This window comes from Lagopus muta, chromosome 16, assembly GCF_023343835.1.
Source record: "Lagopus muta isolate bLagMut1 chromosome 16, bLagMut1 primary, whole genome shotgun sequence".
NCBI classification, from domain to species: domain Eukaryota; kingdom Metazoa; phylum Chordata; class Aves; order Galliformes; family Phasianidae; genus Lagopus; species Lagopus muta.
This window is the reverse complement of record NC_064448.1, coordinates 9,019,846-9,040,371: the sequence shown is the minus strand read 5'-3', so window position 1 is coordinate 9,040,371 and position 20,526 is coordinate 9,019,846. Positions and strand designations below refer to the sequence as shown.

The window sequence follows — 20,526 nt, the reverse complement described above, 5'->3', positions numbered from 1 at the left end:
CAAGGCAAGGCTTTTTTTTTCTGAGGCAATAAATTGCGAGGGAGCAGCCTGCGGAGCTGCAGCAGCCGCATTCCCTGGGCTCCTTAAAAGGGAGATTTTAGTCTGGGACAGCAGGGAGAGAGCAAAGCCGTAAACACCCTCACAGGAATGTGGCTGCTGAGAAATGAGGCTCCCACAGCACTGGGGGAAGCAGGGCCATGCTCTTGGCCGTGCCCCAAGAGAACACCGCTGTCCCAGTGACTGTAAGTTCAAACATGGTCTCTACCAGACGTCGGGCACGCTCCAACAAGTCTGTGGCGACCCAGACAGAGGGACTGCCCAGATCTGCAGCGGTCCAAGTCTGTGGCTGCAGGGAGTGCCTGAGTCTGCTGCTGCCGGGGGACGATGGGAGGGATGGCACCTGCGTGAGGTGCGAACAGTTGGATGAGCTGCTCAGCCTTGTGGTAGAGCTTAGGGAGGAGGTGGAGCGGTTAAGATCCATTAGGGACTGCGAGAGGGAGATAGACTGGTGGTGTAACTCTCTGCAAGAAACAAGCAGAGATTGCAACCCCCAGCCTGTAGTGGACTCTCTGCCTTCCCGTAGTAAAAACGAGAGAGCTGACTTGGGAGGAGAAGAGGAATGGCAGCACGTCCCACCTCAGCGACGCAGGCGGCGCCCTCCCCGACCTACCTCGGTTCCTCAGGTGCCCCTAAGTAATAGGTTTGAAACCCTGGAACTGGAGGGTGAGGAGGCTGAGAACAAGGTGGTGGAACAGCCTCTGAGCTTTGCTAAGGAGAGGCGGTCGGCTCCACGCTTGAAGACTGCCTCTTCTGGTAAAGAAAGGAGGGTGATCGTTGTAGGAGACTCCCTTCTAAAAGGAACTGAGGGCCCGATATGTCGTCCTGACCCCACCCGGAGGGAAGTGTGCTGCCTTCCTGGGGCACGGGTCAGGGACATCTCTAGAAAGCTGCCTGGGCTTATTCGCCCGTCTGACTACTACCCCTTATTGGTAGTTCAGTTGGCAGTGATGATACTGCCAAGAGAAGCCTAAGGGCAATCAAAAATGACTTCAAGGGTCTAGGGAGGGTACTGGATGGTGCGGGAATGCAAGTGATCTTCTCTTCTATCCCTTCAGTGGCGGGGAAGGACTCTGAGAGGATCAAAAAGGCCCTCCTCATCAATAAATGGCTTAGAGGATGGTGCAGGCAGAAGAACTTTGGTTTTTTTGATCATGGGGCAATTTACTCGGCTCCTGGCATGACAGCTGCAGATGGAGCTCAACTGTCTACAAGGGGTAAAAGGATCCTAGCCCAGGAGCTGGCAGGCCTCATTGAAAGATCTTTAAACTAGGTAAGAAGGGGGAAGGGGACAAAATGAGGACTGCTGAGGTTCAGGTAGTTCAAGGCTCAAAAGTGAACTTGATGGGTGACGAGGGTGGAGTTCGAAGGGATGGAGTGTGGCAGGGGAATGCTGCCTCCCTGAAGTGTCCATACACCAATGCGCGCAGTATGGGAAATAAACAGGAAGAGTTGGAGATCTGCGTGCGGTCACATGGCTACGATCTCATTGCGATCACAGAGACGTGGTGGGACAGCTCGCATGACTGGAATGTCGTCATGGAGGGCTGTGTGCTTTTTAGGAAAGATCGGCTGGCAAGGCGGGGTGGTGGAGTTGCTCTTTATGTAAGAGAGCAGCTTGAATGTATTGAACTCCACCTGGGGGAGAGTGGTGTAGCAGTGGAGAGCTTGTGGGTAAGAATCAAGGGGCGGGCTGGTATGGCTGACACCGTTGTGGGTGTGTGCTACAGGCCCCCTGATCAGGAGGAGGAGGTTGATGAGGCCTTCCACAAACAGTTGGAAGCAGCGTCACGATCCCAGGCGCTGGTGCTTATGGGGGACTTCAATCATCCAGATATTTGCTGGAAAAGCAATGTGGCCAGGCATGCGCGGTCCAGACGGTTCCTGCAATGTGTTGAAGACAACTTCCTGATGCAGGTGGTTGCGGAATCGACGAGGAGAGGGGCACTGCTGGACCTTTTTCTCACTAATAGAGAAGGGGTTGTCAGGGAAGTAAAGGTCGGGGGCAGCTTGGGTTGTAGTGACCACGAGATGGTGGAGTTCAAGATCCTGAGTGGAAGAAGTAAAGCAAAAAGTAGGATTGCTATCCTGGACTTTAGGAGAGCCAACTTCGATCTCTTTCGGGGCCTACTTGGAGCTGTCTCATGGGCTAGGGTGTTGGAAGGCAAGGGGGCCTGTGAGAGCTGGTCAGCATTTAAGCAGCTCTTCTTCCAAGCTCAGGATCGGTGCGTCCCTGTGAGGAAGAAATGGGGAAAGGGTGGCAGGAGACCTGTGTGGATGAGCAAGGAGCTCGTGCACAAACTCAAAGGAAAGAAGAAGGCCCATGAAATGTGGAAAAAGGGTCTGACTACTTGGGAAGAATACAGGAATGTTGTCAGGGTCTGCAGGGATGCGACAAGGAAGGCTAAAGCCCGCCTGGAATTAAATCTGGCAAAGGGGATAAAGGATCATAAAAAAGGTTTTTTCAAGTACATTAACAGTAAAAGGAAGACTAAGGAGAATGTGGCTCCCCTGCTAAGTGACGGGGGTGTTCTGGTAACGGCGGATGCTGAGAAGGCGGAGATACTGAATGCCTTCTTTGCTTCTGTCTTCAGTGAAAAAGCTCCCCCTCGGGAATCTGAGACCCTGGAGATTAGTGAGAGGATCTGGGGAATGGAAGACCCCCCTTCTGTCAGGGAAGAGGTGGTCCGGGAGCGCGTAGGCAACATCAATGTTCAGAAATCCATGGGACCCGATGGGATTCATCCACGGGTGCTGAAGGAGCTGGCAGAGGTGATTGCTGAACCGCTTTCGGTCATCTTTGAGAAGTCTTGGAAGACGGGGAAGGTGCCTGAAGACTGGAGGATAGCCAGTGTCACCCCAGTCTTCAAAAAAGGCAAGAAGGAAGACCCAGGCAATTATAGGCCAGTCAGCCTCACCTCTGTCCCTGGAAAGGTGATGGAACAGCTTGTACTGGATGTCATCTCCAGACAACTGGAAGAAGAGGAGGTTATCAGGAGTAGTCAGCACGGGTTCACAAGGGGGAGGTCGTGCTTGACCAACCTGGTAGCCTTCTATGATGTTGTCTCTGGCTGGGTGGATAGGGGGAGAGCAGTGGATGTAGTCTACCTTGATTTCAGCAAGGCATTTGATACTGTCCCCCATGACGTCCTTATAACAAAGCTGAGGAAGTGTGGGATAGATGAGTGGACAGTGAGGTGGGTTGAGAACTGGCTGACTGGCAGAGCACAGAAGGTCGTTGTTGGTGGTGCAGAGTCCGGTTGGAGGCCTGTAAGCAGCGGTGTTCCTCAGGGGTCTGTGCTGGGTCCGGTCTTGTTCAACATCTTCATCAATGACCTTGATGAGGGGATAATGGCCACCCTCAGCAAGTTTGCTGATGATACGAAGTTGGGAGCATTGGCTGACACGCCTGAAGGCTGTGCTGCCATTCAGCAAGACCTGGATAGGCTGGAGAGCTGGGCAGAAAAAAACCGGATGAGGTTTAACAAAAGCAAGTGTAGAGTCTTGCATCTGGGGAGGAATAATTGCATGCACCAGTACAGGTTGGGGGATGAGCTGCTGGAGGGGAGCTCTGCGGAAAGGGACCTGGGTGTCCTGGTGGACGACAGGTTGGCCATGAGCCAGCAGTGTGCCCTTGTGGCCAAAAAGGCCAATGGCTTACTGGGGTGCATTAAAAAGAGCGTGGCCAGCAGGTCAAAGGAGGTGATCCTCCCCCTCTACTCTGCCCTGGTAAGACCTCATCTGGAGTACTGCGTCCAGTTCTGGGCTCCCCAGTACAAAAAAGACAGGGATCTCTTGGAAAGAGTCCAGCGGAGGGCCACGAAGATGGTGAAGGGCCTGGAGCATCTCCCCTATGAGGAAAGGCTGAGTGAACTGGGTCTGTTCAGCCTTGAGAAAAGGAGACTGAGAGGGGACCTGATCCAGGTCTATAAATATCTAAGGTGTGGGGGGCAGAATGGCGAGGCCGGACTCTTTTCAGTGGTGAGTGGAGACAGGACAAGGGGAAACGGCTGGAAACTGGAGCATAGGAAGTTCTGCACAAACATGCGCAAGAACTTCTGTACAGTGAGGTGACGGAGCACTGGAACAGGCTGCCCAGGGAGGTGGTGGAGTCTCCTTCTCTGGAGATGTTCAAGACCTGCCTGGATGCCGACCTGTGCGACCTGCTGTAGGGAACCTGCTTTGGCAGGGGGGTTGGACTCGATGATCTCTGGAGGTCCCTTCCAACCCCTACAATTCTGTGATTCTGTGATTCCTCAGGTCTGGTGGTCCCCAGGGGGCTCTGACCTAGTGCTGTGTCCCTGCATCCCAGGTCCGTGCCCTGCAGACGTCCCCATGGCTGGCTGGTGGCATGGGATCTGGCAGAGCTGCAGGGCAAGGCATGGCTGCTCGCATCAGTGACTGCCCTGTGCATTTGGGGGGGTTCCCTTTCTACTCTTTTAATCTTTTCACTCCCTCGGGATCTACAGACTGCCCCTCGGGGATACTTGTTTCTGACATAGCCCTGCACTTTTCTCCCACACCAGAATGTGTTGCATTTCTGTTGAAGCCTGTCTCGCTCCAATTTATAGGAGGGAGATGAGGTTCTTTAATATCTGTATACCTGGTGTGAGATTAAGAAACAACGGTTCATATGTTGTTGCATCCAGTTTATTACTAAGACCTAATCAGGGAGACAGGGAAGGGAAGGAGGGCGATAGCAAAGATGGAAAAGAAGCAGGAGTTGCGTAAAGCGGGGATAGTCACCAGCAGGATCCAGCAGCGTCCCGTTGCACGGCGTTTGAAGGTCATGGGCAGAACGCAGCAGAAGACGGGGAGCAGCAGCGTGGCCGGCCTTGGGCAGCAGGCAGGTAGACAAGGAAGTCGAGGAGCCAATTCTTGAAGCAGCAACAGCGGTCAGGCAGCAGGCTCAGGAGAGTTTGACAGCATGCAGGAATCACCTCAATCTTCCGGAATCCCTCTGTTCTTCTTCAGGAGGAGTCGGTATTGTCAGAAAACCTAACCCGTTCTTCATGAGGAATCTGTTGTCAGAAACCTCCCGTTCTTTATGAGGAATCTGTTGTCAGAAAACCTATCCTCATGGTTTTCAGTTCCTCTTTTATCCTCCTTGTTCTCCTGCCTACGTGACAAGGATGGGCCTCGAGCAAGAGTCATTGAGCACCTCCTGAGATGGCCATCATCCTGAGATGAGTCCACACAAAGGAGCACTTCACAGCTATTCAGCTGCAGTTCATCTCGCTCTCGTTGCCCCTGGCCTTGTCCATCTGCGTTCCCCCAGACAAAGGATCTCACAACCTTTGCCCAGGACTTGCCTGAATTTGTTCATCTGTGTCCTTCAGACAAAGGATTTCACAATCCTTGCTGGGGACTTGAACAAGTCCATCTGTGTCCCCAGCAAGCTTTGAGACACAGAAGTTAACAGTATAGTCTCTTACAAAGCCAGCTGGCAGGGATGGCTGCATGGATGCTCAGATGGGAACCACTGCCATTGAATGGGCTGCCAGAGCTGGGTGAAGGCATGGCTCACCGCGAGCCCTGCAGCACTGGACCTGTCGTGTCAATGTCACCACACAGCCTCAGCCCCAGGGAGCCAGGAGACACTTGGCACAGGGCTGGGGGCAGTGTGGAGCTGGGACAGATGCTGGTGTCCAGAAGGACCGCAGAGGAAGAGCCATCCCAACACGCAGGGTACAGACAAGCATTCTTTGCCACTGTGTTCTTCTCACCCTTAAGCTGCTCCATCCCTGTACCCCTATTGAGCTCTCCCTCCATCAAGCTGATCTCCCATTGAGCTGTCTCTCTGTTGATCCATCTCTGCCATTACAGGGCTGTCCCCATTCTCTTTGCACAGCTGGTTGCTGGGACTGGAATTCTAGTGTCACAGAACAGTGAGGTCACAGCCCATGACACTGTGGCCACCAGCAGTGCCAAGGACAGCCCCCAGCACCTCTCCCCACAGCTTTGCATTGCCATCTGAGGCCACAAAATGAAATCAGCTGCACCCCAGGAGGTAAAACGCTGTGGCATGGCACTGCACTCCCTGAGCCACCACCATGGGAACATCACAGGGAGGGGACCCTATCAGAGGGGTTGGGGTCTCCATGTGCCTTTGGCAATACCATGGGCTGGGAGAAGGCCCCACTGATTTGCCCACCCCTTGCTCAAATTAAGCATCTCTGCTTGGGGTGCTGCGTCTCCAACAAAGCCCAGGACAACCCAGTGAGATGGATGCTCTCTGAGATGAACTTGGTGCCACCCTAACCCTAACTGTGACCCTGTGACCCATCGCTGTTTTCTCCCCCTCTCAGGCTGGAGACCCAAGGGACAAGCCCTGCTCGCTGCGCACCGTGGAGCAGAAAAGTCGCCTCTGGAAAGTAAGAGTCCCTTGGCATCACCACAGGGACTGTGGGGCATGGGATGGTCTCTGAGCCCTACCCCTGTCCTCCTCCCCACAGACACTGAAATCACTGAAGCTGCTTCGGCTGCTGAAGAGCACAAACCGCAGGGTGCAGCGGCTGCATACAGTTGCTGTGCACTGCTGGCGCTTGCTCACAGCACAGGGGTTGCCCGGCGTCACATCACTGCTCCCCAGGTAGGTGGGGGTGCAGAGTCCGTGCCCCAGCCCTGCTGCTCTGCTGGGAAAGGACTACAGCAGGATAAGGCCCAGGGGTGTGAATTAGAGGCAGTTTGGGGTGGTGTGGGGGGGGTGCTGGGTTCCGCTTTAATGGAGGTGTGCAGACAGGTGCAGCCCATTGGGTGCACTGAGCCATGACCACCCGCACCCAGTGCTGGCATACAGCCCCTCTGGGCAGCACAGATGCAGGATGCTTTTTGGTCTGGGCTTAGGGAATGTCGCCACTTGCCAGAGCTGGAGGAGGCTGTGGACAACGCTGAGACCAGCTTGACCAGCAGCAACGCGGATGCACCAATGGACTCAGAGACAAGCACACCACCAGCAGCTGTGGAAGCCAAGCGGGACTTATTGAGGACCCTTCCCCAGCGCTTCCACATGCCAGCCCCCAAAGTGCTGTGCCGACCTTCAGCCCAGCGCTGAGTCAAGCCCTGCTGCACCCGATCCTGCGGAGAGAGCCTGGAGCGCACACTCACCATCCATTACTCCCAGTGACCACCATTGATTGGCATGAGCACTGTCCTCACTGAGCAGGGCCACCCCCCTGAGCTCCAGCACAGCTCATCAGCTGCTGGCTTCACTTTCAGGGCTGCCTGAGGAGTTGGAGAAGAGCTGCCAGGAGACCTGTGGGGTGATGCACTCAGCCTTCTGCTATGAATAAAGAGGGTGGCCTATGCCTTACCAACACTGGCTGTCTGCCTCAGAACTGCTTTTAGTTTGAGTCTCCACTGTGCCTGTAAGAGGTTTCTACTTGCTTTGGACTCAGGGGATGGAGAATGCTGGGGTGCAGCCCCCCCCAGGTGCAGGGATAGATGTGTACAGAGAGGAGGAGGTCTCTCTTCCGGGCACTCCAGGACACACTGTGCTCATGCCCATGGGGCTCAGACACCACCAGCCCCCATAGTGATGCTGTCAAAGTTCCAGAAACCTCCTGCTCCCATCTGGGCTGGGGTAACCAAAGAATGACTCATTGGAGAAAAGCCAGGATCAGGCTGTAAAGATGCACAGTACCGTGTAATCCCCTTAAGGATATTACAGCAATGGGAGCTGCTGGTGCCAGAATCAACAAAGAATGTTTTATAGCTGGAGGTGCTGAAGTTGAAGGCTTTGAAGCCACACACACTTCAGGCTTTGTTCAACGTGATGCACTGGGTTACCCAGGAGGCTCAAAGCACACAGCCTGAGGGTGGCTGCAGCCCCACAGCAATGGCAGCTCTCAGAGCAACACTGGGACAAGCACAGAAAGCACCAAATGAAGAGCAAGAGCACAAGGAGAGAGCATGAACCCAGAGCAATGCTCACTCTGCCCAGGTCTCCACTGCTGGAAGGCCCTACTGCACATTTGGGGTGACACGTGAGAGCTGCAGTCTGGTTTGACAGCGGCTTTCGGCTCTGCACAGAGCAGTGCACAGTGCACAGCACAGCGGGGCCAGTCCAGCAGATGGCACTCGGATCGCATGGTGTTGGGGCTGCACAGCATGGAGTTGCACAACGAGGGATTCGTGGAAAGGGACAGGATTGCACAAGGCTGAGAATCCTAAGAAGGGACAGGGCTGCACAACTGAGGGTTTGTGGGAAGAAGCAGGGTTGCATGAGTCTAGGAAGCTTAGCAGAGGATCACAGAATCACAGAATCACAGAATCACAGAATTGTAGGGGTTGGAAGGGACCTCCAGAGATCATCGAGTCCAACCCCCTGCCAAAGCAGGTTCCCTACAGCAGGTCGCACAGGTCGGCATCCAGGCAGGTCTTGAACATCTCCAGAGAAGGAGACTCCACCACCTCCCTGGGCAGCCTGTTCCAGTGCTCCGTCACCTCACTGTACAGAAGTTCTTGCGCATGTTTGTGTGGAACTTCCTATGCTCCAGTTTCCAGCCGTTTCCCCTTGTCCTGTCTCCATTCACCACTGAAAAGAGACCAGCCTCGCCATTCTGCCCCCCACACCTTAGATATTTATAGACCTGGATCAGGTCCCCTCTCAGCCTCCTTTTCTCAAGGCTGAACAGACCCAGTTCACTCAGCCTTTCCTCATAGGGGAGATGCTCCAGGCCCTTCACCATCTTCGTGGTGGACTCTTCCCAAGAGATCCCTGTCTTTTTTGTACTGGGGAGCCCAGAACTGGACGCAGTACTCCAGATGAGGTCTTACCAGGGCAGAGCAGAGGGGGAGGATCACCTCCTTTGACCTGCTGGCCACGCTCTTTTTAATGCACCCCAGTAAGCCATTGGCCTTTTTGGCCACAAGGGCACACTGCTGGCTCATGGCCAATCTGTCGTCCACCAGGACACCCAGGTCCCTTTCTGCAGAGCTCCCCTCCAGCAGCTCATCCCCCAACCTGTACTGGTGCATGCAATTATTCCTCCCCAGATGCAAGACTCTACACTTGCTTTTGTTAAACCTCATCCGGTTTCTTTCTGCCCAGCTCTCCAGCCTATCCAGGTCTTGCTGAATGGCAGCACAGCCTTCAGGCTGTCAGCCAATCCTCCCAACTTCGTATCATCGGCAAACTTGCTGAGGGTGGCCATTATCCCCTCATCAAGGTCATTGATGAAGATGTTGAACAAGACCGGACCCAGCACAGACCCCTGAGGAACACCGCTGCTTACAGGCCTCCAACCGGACTCTGCACCACCAACAACGACCCTCTGTGCTCTGCCAGTCAGCCAGTTCTCAACCCACCTCACTGTCCACTCATCTATCCCACACTTCCTCAGCTTTGTTATAAGGACGTCATGGGGGACAGTATCAAATGCCTTGCTAAAATCAAGGTAGACTACATCCACTGCTCTCCCCCTGTCCACCCAGCCAGGATGGGGTGTATGTGGGATGCCCGGTGCACTTAACCCTTGAGACCCCAAATCCCACAGTTTCCCATGCAGCTCCATGTGCTGAGCTGCATTTTCCCAGGTTAGGGGGGTGAGTGCTGGCAAAGGGGTGTAATGGTGTCCATGGGCACAGGGAGCTTAGATGTGAGGTGCAGGCTGCATGCAGCCATAAGTGCTAGCAAAGGGCTGCAATGAGAACTGGTCTGCCTGTGGGCACTCATTAGCGATGGTTCAGCCTCCTTGTTAATTAACCATGGCCAGATCCACTAATTAGCTACGGCCAGAGCTGGCTGCCCTCCTCACGGAGGTGGGCGGGGATCCTGCAGGCCATGGGGTACCAGGGCTGGAGTGAGGGTAGTGGCATGGGGCGGCAGTGGGGCACGGCTGCGTTACCTGTGGCGCTGGGTAAGGCTGGGGCTGGGATCTGGGTTGGGATCTGAGTATGAGAGCCAGGTCCAGTCTGGATTCAGGAGATGTGGGCACGGGGAAAATCCTGTGCCTGGGATATCTGGGTGCTGGGGTCCCCTGCCTGCGCCACCCCAGGGAGGAGGTGGGTGTTGCCCCCAGAGGTCCCATGCTCACACCAACCCCTTGGTGCTGGCAGGGTATCTGGCCATGCTGCTGGCATCGGGCACCGCCTGCACCAACGTGTACCGAAGGGTCTCTGACTGCGTCCTGAAGCTGGGAGAGAGCATGGCCACATACGGGGAGGAGGACAGCATGGAGCTGCAGGGGCTGCACAGGGTCTGTGGGTGAGTACAGCCGTGCGAACCTCTGCTTTCATGTTTATTTGCCTGCCTCCTTGCTAGGCACCAAGCAGACGGGAGCTGGCTATGTCCTGCTCTTTCTTCCCCTTTCTGCACAGAAAAACCAGCTCAGGGTGTGCAGCCTTCCCAGGACATGGCAGGATGCTGGGATGCAATGGGAATTTCTCAGCACTGTGTCTCTGAGCATGTGAGTTCTTGGTATTGGGGACAGCAGGGCACGCAGCACAGTGTGTGCTGTGTCTGGCTGCTGAGGGCTGATTCTTCTCTGCTGAAACTTCCAGCTCCAGGGCAGGTGAATGTGTAGGAGGGGGCTTTGAACAGGGACATAAAATAGAAGGAATGGAGGAAGGGGTCTTCCCAGTGGGGCAGGGGCTCAGGAACTGGCTTGTCCCAGTCCTGGTGAAGTGGTGACAGTGCATGACAAGCCTGCTGTGACCAGAGGAAAAAGACAATGACGTCCCAGTTTCCTGCCAGGAACTATTTCTGAATGACTGGCCTTTAACCCCATCCTTTCTCTGCCTTCCCAGAATCGCGGTCCTCTCTCTGGGTACATGACTTGGGGGTGGAAGTGGAGCTGAGAGCATTGCACCAGCAGCGTGGACATCTTGGTTCCCTAAGGGCTGTGTGACCGCAGCCCAGCAGCTGAGCAGGGGGGGCTGAGCGGAGCGAAACACTGCAGTGTGCCATCCCTGACCAAAAGCAGAAGTGGGTTGGGTGCTGCTTTGTGCCACCCTTTACCCAAAGGGGTGAGTCAGGCTAAACCCCTGCCTCGCCTGGCAGCAGGCTCTCATTATCTCAGGATATTTATTCTGCCACGGTGACTCTGTTTAATGAACTGGATCACAGCTGGCATTCTGACTTAAGCTTGGTAAGAAAACTAAATAAAATTCTCTCATCTGCGTGTCTGGAGGAAGGTGCCAACTCCAGCACCGGGCACTTAAATAAACCAGGCTGTGCTGTTCTGGTGCTGGGGTCTGTGCTCCATTGCTGGGCTGGGATGCGAGCCTGGGGGCCCTGGGTAGCAAAGGTGCAGAGCCACTGCTTTTCTTTTTGAAGGGAGACCTGGGGAAGGTTAGCAGCAAGCATGGCTTAGAGCCTAATCTATCTTGGGGACAGGTTATCATTCTGAGAGAAACCACAGCTTCAAACCACACCGTTCTGAGGTCTTGCTTGCAGGTGCTGGGGAGCTCTGCCAGCCAGTGCTGCCCGTGCCAGCTGGAGGAGTCACCAGGGCTGTGGCTCCAGGGCTGAGCACGGGCCATGGCATTCGCTGAGACTTTCAGGCTCCTGCTGGTTTATTTTGTGGGTTTGCATCTACAAAGTAGTGACCTCAGCTGTGAGCTCAGCTGTGCTGGGACATGCTGTCGTGCTGCTGTTCACACAGCAATCTCCTAGGATGTCATCATCCCCTCCCCAGCACAGTGCAGCACTATACAGCAGCCTTTGCTTCTGGCACTGAGTCAAATACTCTGCTAGCCCCAAATACTCTGCAACTGAAATAATCTAAATAAACCTCCACAAAGCAACATGCCAAACCCAAACAGAGATGCCTGCTCCAGTCCTCCCCATGCAAGGCAGGGAGGCACAGCTCTGCCTGATGCCTGATGCCTGATGTCTTCACCTGGGGGCAGCTGCAGCTCATCCACATTGCTCTGCAGCTGTGGGCAGAGAGCTTATTGGGAACAGCTCAAAAGCAGCTTCTCCAGAGCCAGCTGGCTTCTTCAGCAAAGGTAAACAGGAGCTGAGGGGCAGACACAGTACAGGGCTAGTGCTGGAGTGTGCTAGGCCAGCAGGACTGCACCCATCATGCTCTACATTGAAGTCCTGTTGGGATGCTGAACTTTTAAGCCTTAATAGTGAACGTTTCCTGTTGGGCTGCTCTCTGTGCTGGTCCTGGGGCTCAAAATATTGAGGCTGCAGATGTTTGCAGGGTTGACTGGGCTCTGCCTGCTCCTTCATGCTGTGATACAGTAAGGGAATTAATGGTGTGGTTCTCTGCTGCAGGTACTGGGATGAGTTTCATGTCTGTGCCCTGACTGCTCTCTGGGAGTGCCAGAAGGAAGCAGCAGCCATCTGGGAGATGCTGAGGAAGGAGTCCCGAAAGATCAAATTCCAAGGCAGCCTGTTTGACCTCTGCAATCCCAGCACAGCCCAAAGCTTTGCCTGTATCTGCATTCCCCATGTGTCAGTTCTTAGCATCCCCCTCATTGTCACTTGGCTGAACTTATAGACCCCAGCTCCGTAAGTATCACAGCAAAGGTGCTGGCAGCACACTGGGGCTCCTTTCTGATGGTTTGCTTTTCCAGACCTTTGAGGAGCACAGTGTGCAGTACCAGCAGACTCTCAGCTCTGCCCCGTGTCTGTGAGACTCTGAAGAGTTCAGCAGCATCTCGTGGGTTTCGCTATTTCTCTGTGATTTGGGACATTTGTCCCCTTTGGCCTCAGGGCACAAGCAGGGCTCTGGCTGCCTGCAGGGGATTTGGGGGAAAATGGGAAGTGAGTCACAAATACCAGATTCTTTTTGGACCTTTCCATGGCTCTTGTATGGAAGCCTGTTTGTTCAGCTGCCTGTTTCCACAATGTCAGCTCTCCAGGTTTTTGATTTGGGTGCTGGAAACTTGTGAGGTGCAGGGCATGGTGTACGTCCTGCAAAGAGCACAGAGGTGCTGGCTTTCTTTCTGGGAGGACACCCTGAAAACCCCACTGAAGAATAGCCACAGGTGCATGACCTCTTTCCTAGCACACATCTGGACTCCCAAGTAATTCCTGTGTTATGTGTACATCACTTTTCTAAGGAAATGAAGAGGAAAGAAAATCTTTGGGTGGGGGGGAGATGATGCTAAGCAACTGTGACAAAACCTTTCTAAAGTAACTCTTTTGCTTTGATGTTTTTCCCAGTAGTTCTTGTAAGCAGCTCTGTGGGTGACTGTGTAATTTTATAGTATTAAATTCTGTTGCAGAGATTGAAGCTATTTGTCCTGCCTCCTGTTTGCAGTGCCGCCTCTTCTAGCCCCCCTTGCAGCTCAGAGCATTGTTAGTTTTGCAGCTTTGGTACAAGCACAGAAAGTATTTGCCCTAGAGGTGCTTGCATGCAATTTCTGGGTATGCTAGAAAGACTGTTATTGGGAATACAGTGCAGTTGTGTGTGCAAGGACACTAAAAAAGCCCTGCCCTGCCTTACTGTGTAGGGGAGGAGGAGCCACGGGGATCCAGTGTGGCCTGGGGCCAGTGGTTCTCCCAGGAGAAGCACAGTGAGTCTTGGTCTTTCCCCTGCTTTCAGTTCATGCCCCACAGAGTACTGCCACTCCTGAATGGGGAAGGAGCTGGTTTTCATCACGCTCTGTATTAGAGCTTAACAGCTGGATGTGGCTGTGAATTTCATCTTCTAATTAAGAGAACCATCTGTTTTTCATCACGTTTGAAATGTCTGTGTTTAACTAACAGGGTATTTCAGTCTGCCTTACCTAAATATGTCACACATCACTCTGGCTGTTTTCAGACTGGCCACATGTCAGGGCACTTGCTTTGTTTTTAGGACAGGAATAGTGGTTTGGGGTTTTTTAATGACTGCTCGCGTTCCTCTCCTGGCACTCATGCTTTTCCTCTTACTACTCTCTCATTTACCCATTCAGCTCCTGCAGCTGCAGGATGGAATGAATGAATGGAGGCAAATTCCAAGAACTGAGATGGGGAGGAGCAGCTGGTGTTCAGACAGCACTCCAGAGCAAGGCTGAACCCAGGCCTTCAGCAGACGAGTTACTCATGTACTCAGCATCTCTGGCACAATGCCTGACAACAGGCAGTGGAGAAAGGGTGAGCCAGGGCACTGCAGAGCCCGCTCTGAACCACAACGCTGCTTTGGTTCTCCTCCCTGCTCTGCTCCAACAACAGTGTATGCTATTCCATGCTGTTCTCCCTTCCCTCTTCTGCTTATGGTTCGTAGTGGGGGGGAAAGCTGAGCAGGTGGGCATCTGAGGCTGCAATCTTTGTATCCAGCTCACTATACTATCTTTGTTTTGAATAGGGGTTTTATACCTCTAGGGAGACAAAGCACAGCTCTCAACATTTCCCTTCCTTAGCTTCTCTTTGAATTTGGCAGCTTCTCTTAACATTTTCAGTGTTTGGATGGCTTTGGGGAAGGGGAATGTAAAAGTCTGAGCAGAGATCTCCTAGAAGTCATCATTTGCAAAACCTTGGTTGCAGATGGCTAGCTGATGCTACTGCTGTCTGTGAGAAGAGCAGGTGTTGTGGAAAATCTTCCCTGGAAGCAAATAATTCAATCCATTACACACATGAAAAAAAGTTTCATTAAGAAGCAAAGACCATCTGCCACCATTCAGGTATGGAGCAGCAGAAATTCTTAAAGCCAAAGGTGCTGCTAAGATCTAACTGAATGTATGCAAGTGAAAACTAGGTCTCACAATATGGCAGTGATGAATTTCAGAAGCTCCCTCCTCAATCTGTGTGTAGTTTTTAGCAAAACTTCCCTTGTAACTCAGACAACTACAGTAAGTTTTCTTCATTAAAAAAAAAAAAAAGCACTATTTGGATTTAATTCTCAAAGGGAGCAGACCTAAAAGCCTTTCTATTCCCATAGCATGCTTCATGCTAATGCAATGCAGTGTGTTGGATGTCCCACAGCCTCAGCACTAAATCCAGGTGCACCAAGGACTCTTCTCATGGCCCTGCTCTGCCTAAGGATCTCCAGCCACAAGGCTGCATCAAAACTTCACATCCTCCTGCAGGGGTGGTCATTGAAGCACTCAAAGCCTATCTTATCGTTCAGAAAGTAAGGAAGGAAGCATTCTTTGGTCTGAAGTTTTCTTCCTTGTTCTTCCAGGAGAACGAAGGTAGCATCTCTTTAATACAAGCTCAACAACCCCAGGGTCAGCTGTCCATTTTCCTTTAAGGAATGGGGGTACTGCGACTTCCCTTCCTCTGCCTGTTCCCAGAGAACTGAGATGTCTTCCCCTGCTGTTTGCTGTTGGTACTGAGAGGGAACAAAATGACCCTGAAAGAGCCTTAAAATACAACCGATTCCGAGCTGGATTCTGGCAGCCCCAAGGCATTGCGTGCCCTCTGCCCTCTGCTGCCCGGATCCCAACCACGCATGCACATCTCCTTTCAGAAGGAGATACTGGCACCTACTGGAAGGCCGAGCGCTGCTGCTAGGCTGAACGTGACAGGAAGGAAAGCAAGGATCCTCAAATATGAGAAACCAAAAAGCCTGGAGCAGCGATGAAAAGCCTTGCTGAACGCACAGCAGAGTTAGAGGGGAAGCAGTAACAAATGACAGCTGAACTTGTGTTAACTTCTTCATCTGAAAGACTGCTGCTATCCATATGATAGCACTAAAATTGAGCTTTAAGGGGTTTTGGTCAGGAAGAGGTTTTGGTGAAATCTCAGACCACCAGAAGCTGTGCCTAAGCACATGTAACCTGCAACACTTCCTTCTCTGCAACAAACTTGCCAGGTATTTAAAACACTTTGATATCAATCTGCCCAAATTCACAGAATGTGGAAGTAGGACTTGAAATACGGTTCCCCCAGTAACACAAAAGAGCAACTTCAAAGAATTTCTCATCTGCAACTCAAATCATCCCATCAATTCTCAACAAGCCAAATTAGCAGGCAGTTTGCACAAATTAACATTTACAAACATTAACGTACAAAATAAAACTACCACAGCCAGATGTGCACAGCAGAAATTCTTCCTTCAGAACACGCCTTGCCCCCTTTCAGGTTCTTGCAAACCAAACGCCCCGCAGTGGCCGCCCTGCAGGATGCAGCTCTGCCTGTGCGGGCTGCGGGTCCCGAGGGAACCGCTCGGCCTTACCTCCTAGCAGCGATGCCGGTGTTTGTGAGCGCCCCGTGCGTGGGGTTACTGGAAGCGCCTCTAGAAGAAAGCACATCCTACCTCTCTCGGAAACAAGCGGCGGTTTCTCACCTGAAATAAACATCACCTCAGCCAGATCAGATCTGCTGTGGGTTGTTTTTCTTTTTTTGTTCCCCCCTCTCAACCCCCCCCCAGTCAGAGGTAAGAACCAGGTAAATATGAACAGCTCTTGGAAACCTTTGCAGGCTTATCTGAGCCAGCTCCAGCCTAGGACTGAGTGTGTGGAGCTCTGGGCTGCTGATACTCCTCCTGAAGTGAGCATTATGCTTGCTGATTTCCCTAGACAGCACTCACAGATGCACTGATTACAGAGGAGAGGCACAAGATATTTACTGCAGGAACAGGGGGCAGCCTACGAATTATGTTCTTCTCCGGCTGTATCCTCCTCTGTTGCCATGATACAAACATTTGTGGTATTTTTTGAAGTGCTCAGCTTCCCAGGAGAACCGTCACGTGTTCACAGCAACGTAATACTTTTATTGTTACAAAAGATTTCTTCAGCAAACTGCTGACATCTCTATGTATTAAACGTGGAAAGCGCAAACAACCCCATCTAATGTTACAAGGTTTTTAGGGTCTCAGCTGGTGATTCAGGTAAGTACAGCCATATTCTTTCTTACCCCATTCATTCACTTCCTTGACTTTTTTTCCAACCAAAGCACAGACAAGTGTCAGCCCAGACGCAGCAGCTCCCAGCCCCACTGCTCGTAGTGCCAGCTCCTGCAAAACGAGCTGACTATTGCAGTACCCATACAGGGACCTTTCACGTTTATTAAATTCCAGATGCTCCTCCTTGTGAAGTTTTGCTACCTGGCTTTTAACGGTCTCAAGAGTGAAGAGTTTAAGAGCACGCTTGCCATACGGTCATTAAATGCTTAGTGTTAATAAAATAAACATCTTCTCCTCCTCTGTTATCTGATGATGACAGAGGAGATGCTCACACTCACGCAGTCCTTAAAAAAAAAAGTCTCAACAGACCTGCTGTGCTTCTTCAGTGATGACTTTCAGGCATTAGATGTACTTGTGCTGGAAACAATGACGCAGTGCAGCATGTTGTTGCCAGAGCAAGTTACACATTGGATTTGGGAGCAGAATTCAGTGGGATTTCCCTAAGTTCTATCCTCATGCAGAGGTACTCCCCAATTGCAGCCATCAGTGCCGTGCACACAATGTGCACCAGCCACCACGTCAGAGTCGAGGGAAAGTGCGAGTTATAAATCCAGCAGCCCAGCAGATGGAAGAAGTGAACTGTGACTGTGAAATCCAAGCACTGCTTTCCTCGCCGGATAAAGTACAGCAAGCCCAGAGCACTGCAAAGTAAAGACAGATGAATAAACAAACTGCACTATGCCTATGGAAAAGGGGTTACAGCAAGAGCTAACAAGTTATTGGTGCTGCTAATTCAGTTGTTTCAAAGCTTCTCAGTCGTTTTAGGGATAGGTTGTTTCTCACCTTACAGATGCTGCCGCAAGATTTAAGTGGCTTACAGCATTTTAATTACGTGATGGCAGGGAAATGAGCTTTCAGCTTAAAAAGCCTGACTGCCCTCTGTATGATCTCCCCCAGTAATCTCTGCCCAGCAGCAGGTGCAAGGTACAATACTGTTTATAGATCAGTTTGCTGAGACTCGGTAATTCTAACTTTAATCTCTCACTGAGACGGTGAAGTCAAATGTCTTATCCAGTATCTAGAAAGTCACCTTTGGAGTCAGCAGTTCCCACCTGCACTCCTCTCCAGACAAGAGCAGGGAATAACCTGATCTCAGCAGACATGCTCACCAGGCACTGGGCTTCCATGAGATGTTTTGGGAGAGGCAGTAAACTATGCTGAATTCTCTTTAAGTTCAACGTTATGAAAGAACAAGCTCAAGACACCAGAACCGTCTGAAGTGCTGTGTGTGCTCCAGCCAGTTGCTGACTTACCAGGTGAGTGCATTGAGGACAAAAGCCATCATGGAGAGCCTCCCAGGCGGAGTCGAGAAGCCTAGAATCTACATAGCATTATTAGTAAGAAATCACAGCACAAATGACAGCCCACAGCCCGGCCACACCAACTCCCTGCATTGGTTACAGTCAGTACAAGGAGCCCCAGCCGTTACAGCAGTCCTTCTGGTGGGTCTGTGTCTCTGACCGGGACACCTGTACAGAAAGAGCTGCTGGATCCACACTGACAGACCGCAAGGTGAAGGGGACATGCCCAGGGCGGGCTCACAGAACCGTGTGAGGTGGAAGGGCCCTCTACAAGCTATTCAGTTCTACTGCCCTGCAACGAGCGGGGAGCGGAGGGGCTGCCTTCAAACAGGGCTCTTCCCATACAGCCAGCTGCCAGCCGGGACACCGGCACAGAGCACGGGCCGGCCTGCCTCAGGGCTGCCGCGCGGCGGGAAGCGCAGACGGACACACGGACACACGGACACGGCCTGGAGCCCCGCAGGGCCCACCGCCCGCACCCTTACCTCATCGCTGAAGATCTGATGCAGGGAAGGCCCGGTGCTGCCGAAGGCGCCGAGGAGAGCGAGCCAGAGCCCGAGCGAGCTGTAGTAGGCGGCCTGCAGCAGCACCATCTGCGCCACGATCAGCGCCGGGTCCCACACGTAGCTGCGGAACTGCGCCGCCATCGCCCGCCCGCCCGGCGCGACGGAAGCGGCCTCGATGGGCGGTGGCGGCGCGGCACGGCGCCCCCTCGCGGGCCGGAGGACCCCGCGCTGTGCGGTGCCCGCGCTGCGAGCCCGTCCGATCCTCAACGGCTTCCGGCTCCAGGCTGAGCTCCGCCGGCGCGGGCAGCGCGGCCCAGCGGTGCCCGCAGCCCTGTGTGAGGTGGAGAAGAGCCCACGGCCCTGTGGGTGTGGAACATTTCTGGCTCTGGGAACTCAGACGCGAATCTCCGCTCTTCTCTCGTGACGTTTTGTTCCGTTTCCCAGTACGAAGTTCCGCGCGCTGCCTTGCTGCGTGGTTCTCCTCCCTCGTGCTGCGGGTGTCACCGTGCTGATGTGTGCTGGGCTCGGCTCCCTCCCTATTCCCAGACCTGATGCTCCCGACAGGATTGCACAAAGCTGTGGGCTGTGCCCGCCGAGCTTTGGCTTTGGGCCTGTGGAGAAGCGGGCTGTGCCACGGCTTACCAGCTCCATGAGTGCAGAAGTGAGCATGGGAAAATCCCAGACCTCTCGGGCTGCCTGCTGGCAGCACACTGCTGAGCATGAATTGTGAGATCGGCACTTCCTCTGTTAACTCTTAGTAGAAATTGGTTTCCTTTCCTGAAATCTGCCGTGCTTGCCTCTCTGAGACGTGCAAGCCATCACTTTCTGCTAATTTCCACTTCCTTATTTCTTTTTGAAGCTCTGTAGGACTAAATTTCCTCTGCCAGCAAAAATGAGAGTTGTTTAGTCATCGCTAACCAAAACCCCAAGCTCATGTCACAGAACTCCTGGCAAGGCTGATGATATAATTTCTGGGTATCTTTCCACACCACAGTTATCAGCAACAGAATTTCTGCTTTACGCAGTCTTCCCTACAATCACAAGATAGTAGATGATGTTTCAGGAGGTACTGACCTGAATTCCCTCCAAAATTCGAGTCTCCTCCCTGCTTGGTCGCTGCCCCATAGCTGAAAGTAGCCGTGATGTCAGACATGGGTACAGACTGCCTCTGGGACAGGGAACGTAACACAGGCAGTGAAGTGCCGTGGCACAAAGGTTTGTGCTCAGTCCTGGGGCTCAGCTGCACCCCAGCTGCACCATCTCATGAACATGAAGGCATTTCCTGGCTGGCTTGGCAATAGCACGCTGCATGGCTGTGTTTGTCTGACTGCACTCCCTGTGCCCAGCTCGTCCTCCTGGCCACAGGACCGTGTCCTCCTCCTGAAGCAGAGGACATTCTCTCCAAGGGGAGCTTTGCCTCACATCCCTCTCAGTAGGAAGGGTTAAAGTGGACCTGAAAGGGAGTTGTTTGAGGGAAAACAAGTGCATTTTCTATTTCCCTTTTCTTCTTCTTAGTTGAAATGAAAGTTGGAGGCAGCTGCTGAGGGAAGATGTGTTAGAAGAGAAAAGGATGTTGAAACACAGAGATCACTGCTGTACATGTTTCTTGCCTGGCTTCTGATTAAATGTCCTTTTCTAAAGAGCAGACAGCTTTGTGTGTGACACCTGCATGTCACCCACAGGTGAAAGAAGAAATGGCAACATGCCCAGGACACAGCACGTACCTACAGAAAGTGCCCAGATCACATGTAACTTCTTTATCAGCAGTATGGAACAAGAATATCTTATTTATCCGGTGATTCTTTCCATGAGGAATGGGTGTATAGGGTATGGCATTCTTCCTACTCAGGAATCATTTCCTAGAACAGGAAGCTG

General features: G+C 52.7%; 2 protein-coding genes across 3 annotated transcripts; one reads left to right on the top strand and one right to left on the bottom strand.

Annotated features, from left to right (window-relative positions):
- Positions 1-9,841: 9,841 nt before the first annotated feature.
- On the top strand, positions 9,842-12,509 carry LOC125701492 (neuritin-like). The gene is made up of 3 exons (XM_048963587.1): positions 9,842-9,917; positions 10,117-10,264; positions 12,284-12,509. Exons 1-3 carry the CDS (start codon positions 9,842-9,844, stop codon positions 12,507-12,509), a joined length of 450 nt encoding a protein of 149 aa, XP_048819544.1.
- On the bottom strand, positions 11,899-18,841 carry SYS1 (SYS1 golgi trafficking protein). 2 transcript variants are annotated; one of them, XR_007380189.1, is made up of 4 exons: positions 18,631-18,841; positions 18,098-18,165; positions 17,154-17,485; positions 11,899-16,226 (listed from the first exon to the last, which is right to left on the bottom strand). XR_007380189.1 is itself a non-coding variant. In XM_048963061.1 (3 exons), exons 1-3 carry the CDS (start codon positions 18,790-18,792, stop codon positions 17,245-17,247), a joined length of 471 nt encoding a protein of 156 aa, XP_048819018.1. In that variant the 5' UTR covers positions 18,793-18,841; the 3' UTR covers positions 16,632-17,244. The 2 variants fall into 2 exon arrangements, 1 of the variants encoding a protein (XP_048819018.1); XM_048963061.1 differs by lacking the exon at positions 11,899-16,226 and having other exon boundaries at positions 16,632-17,485.
- Between the last annotated feature and the right edge of the window lie 1,685 nt (positions 18,842-20,526).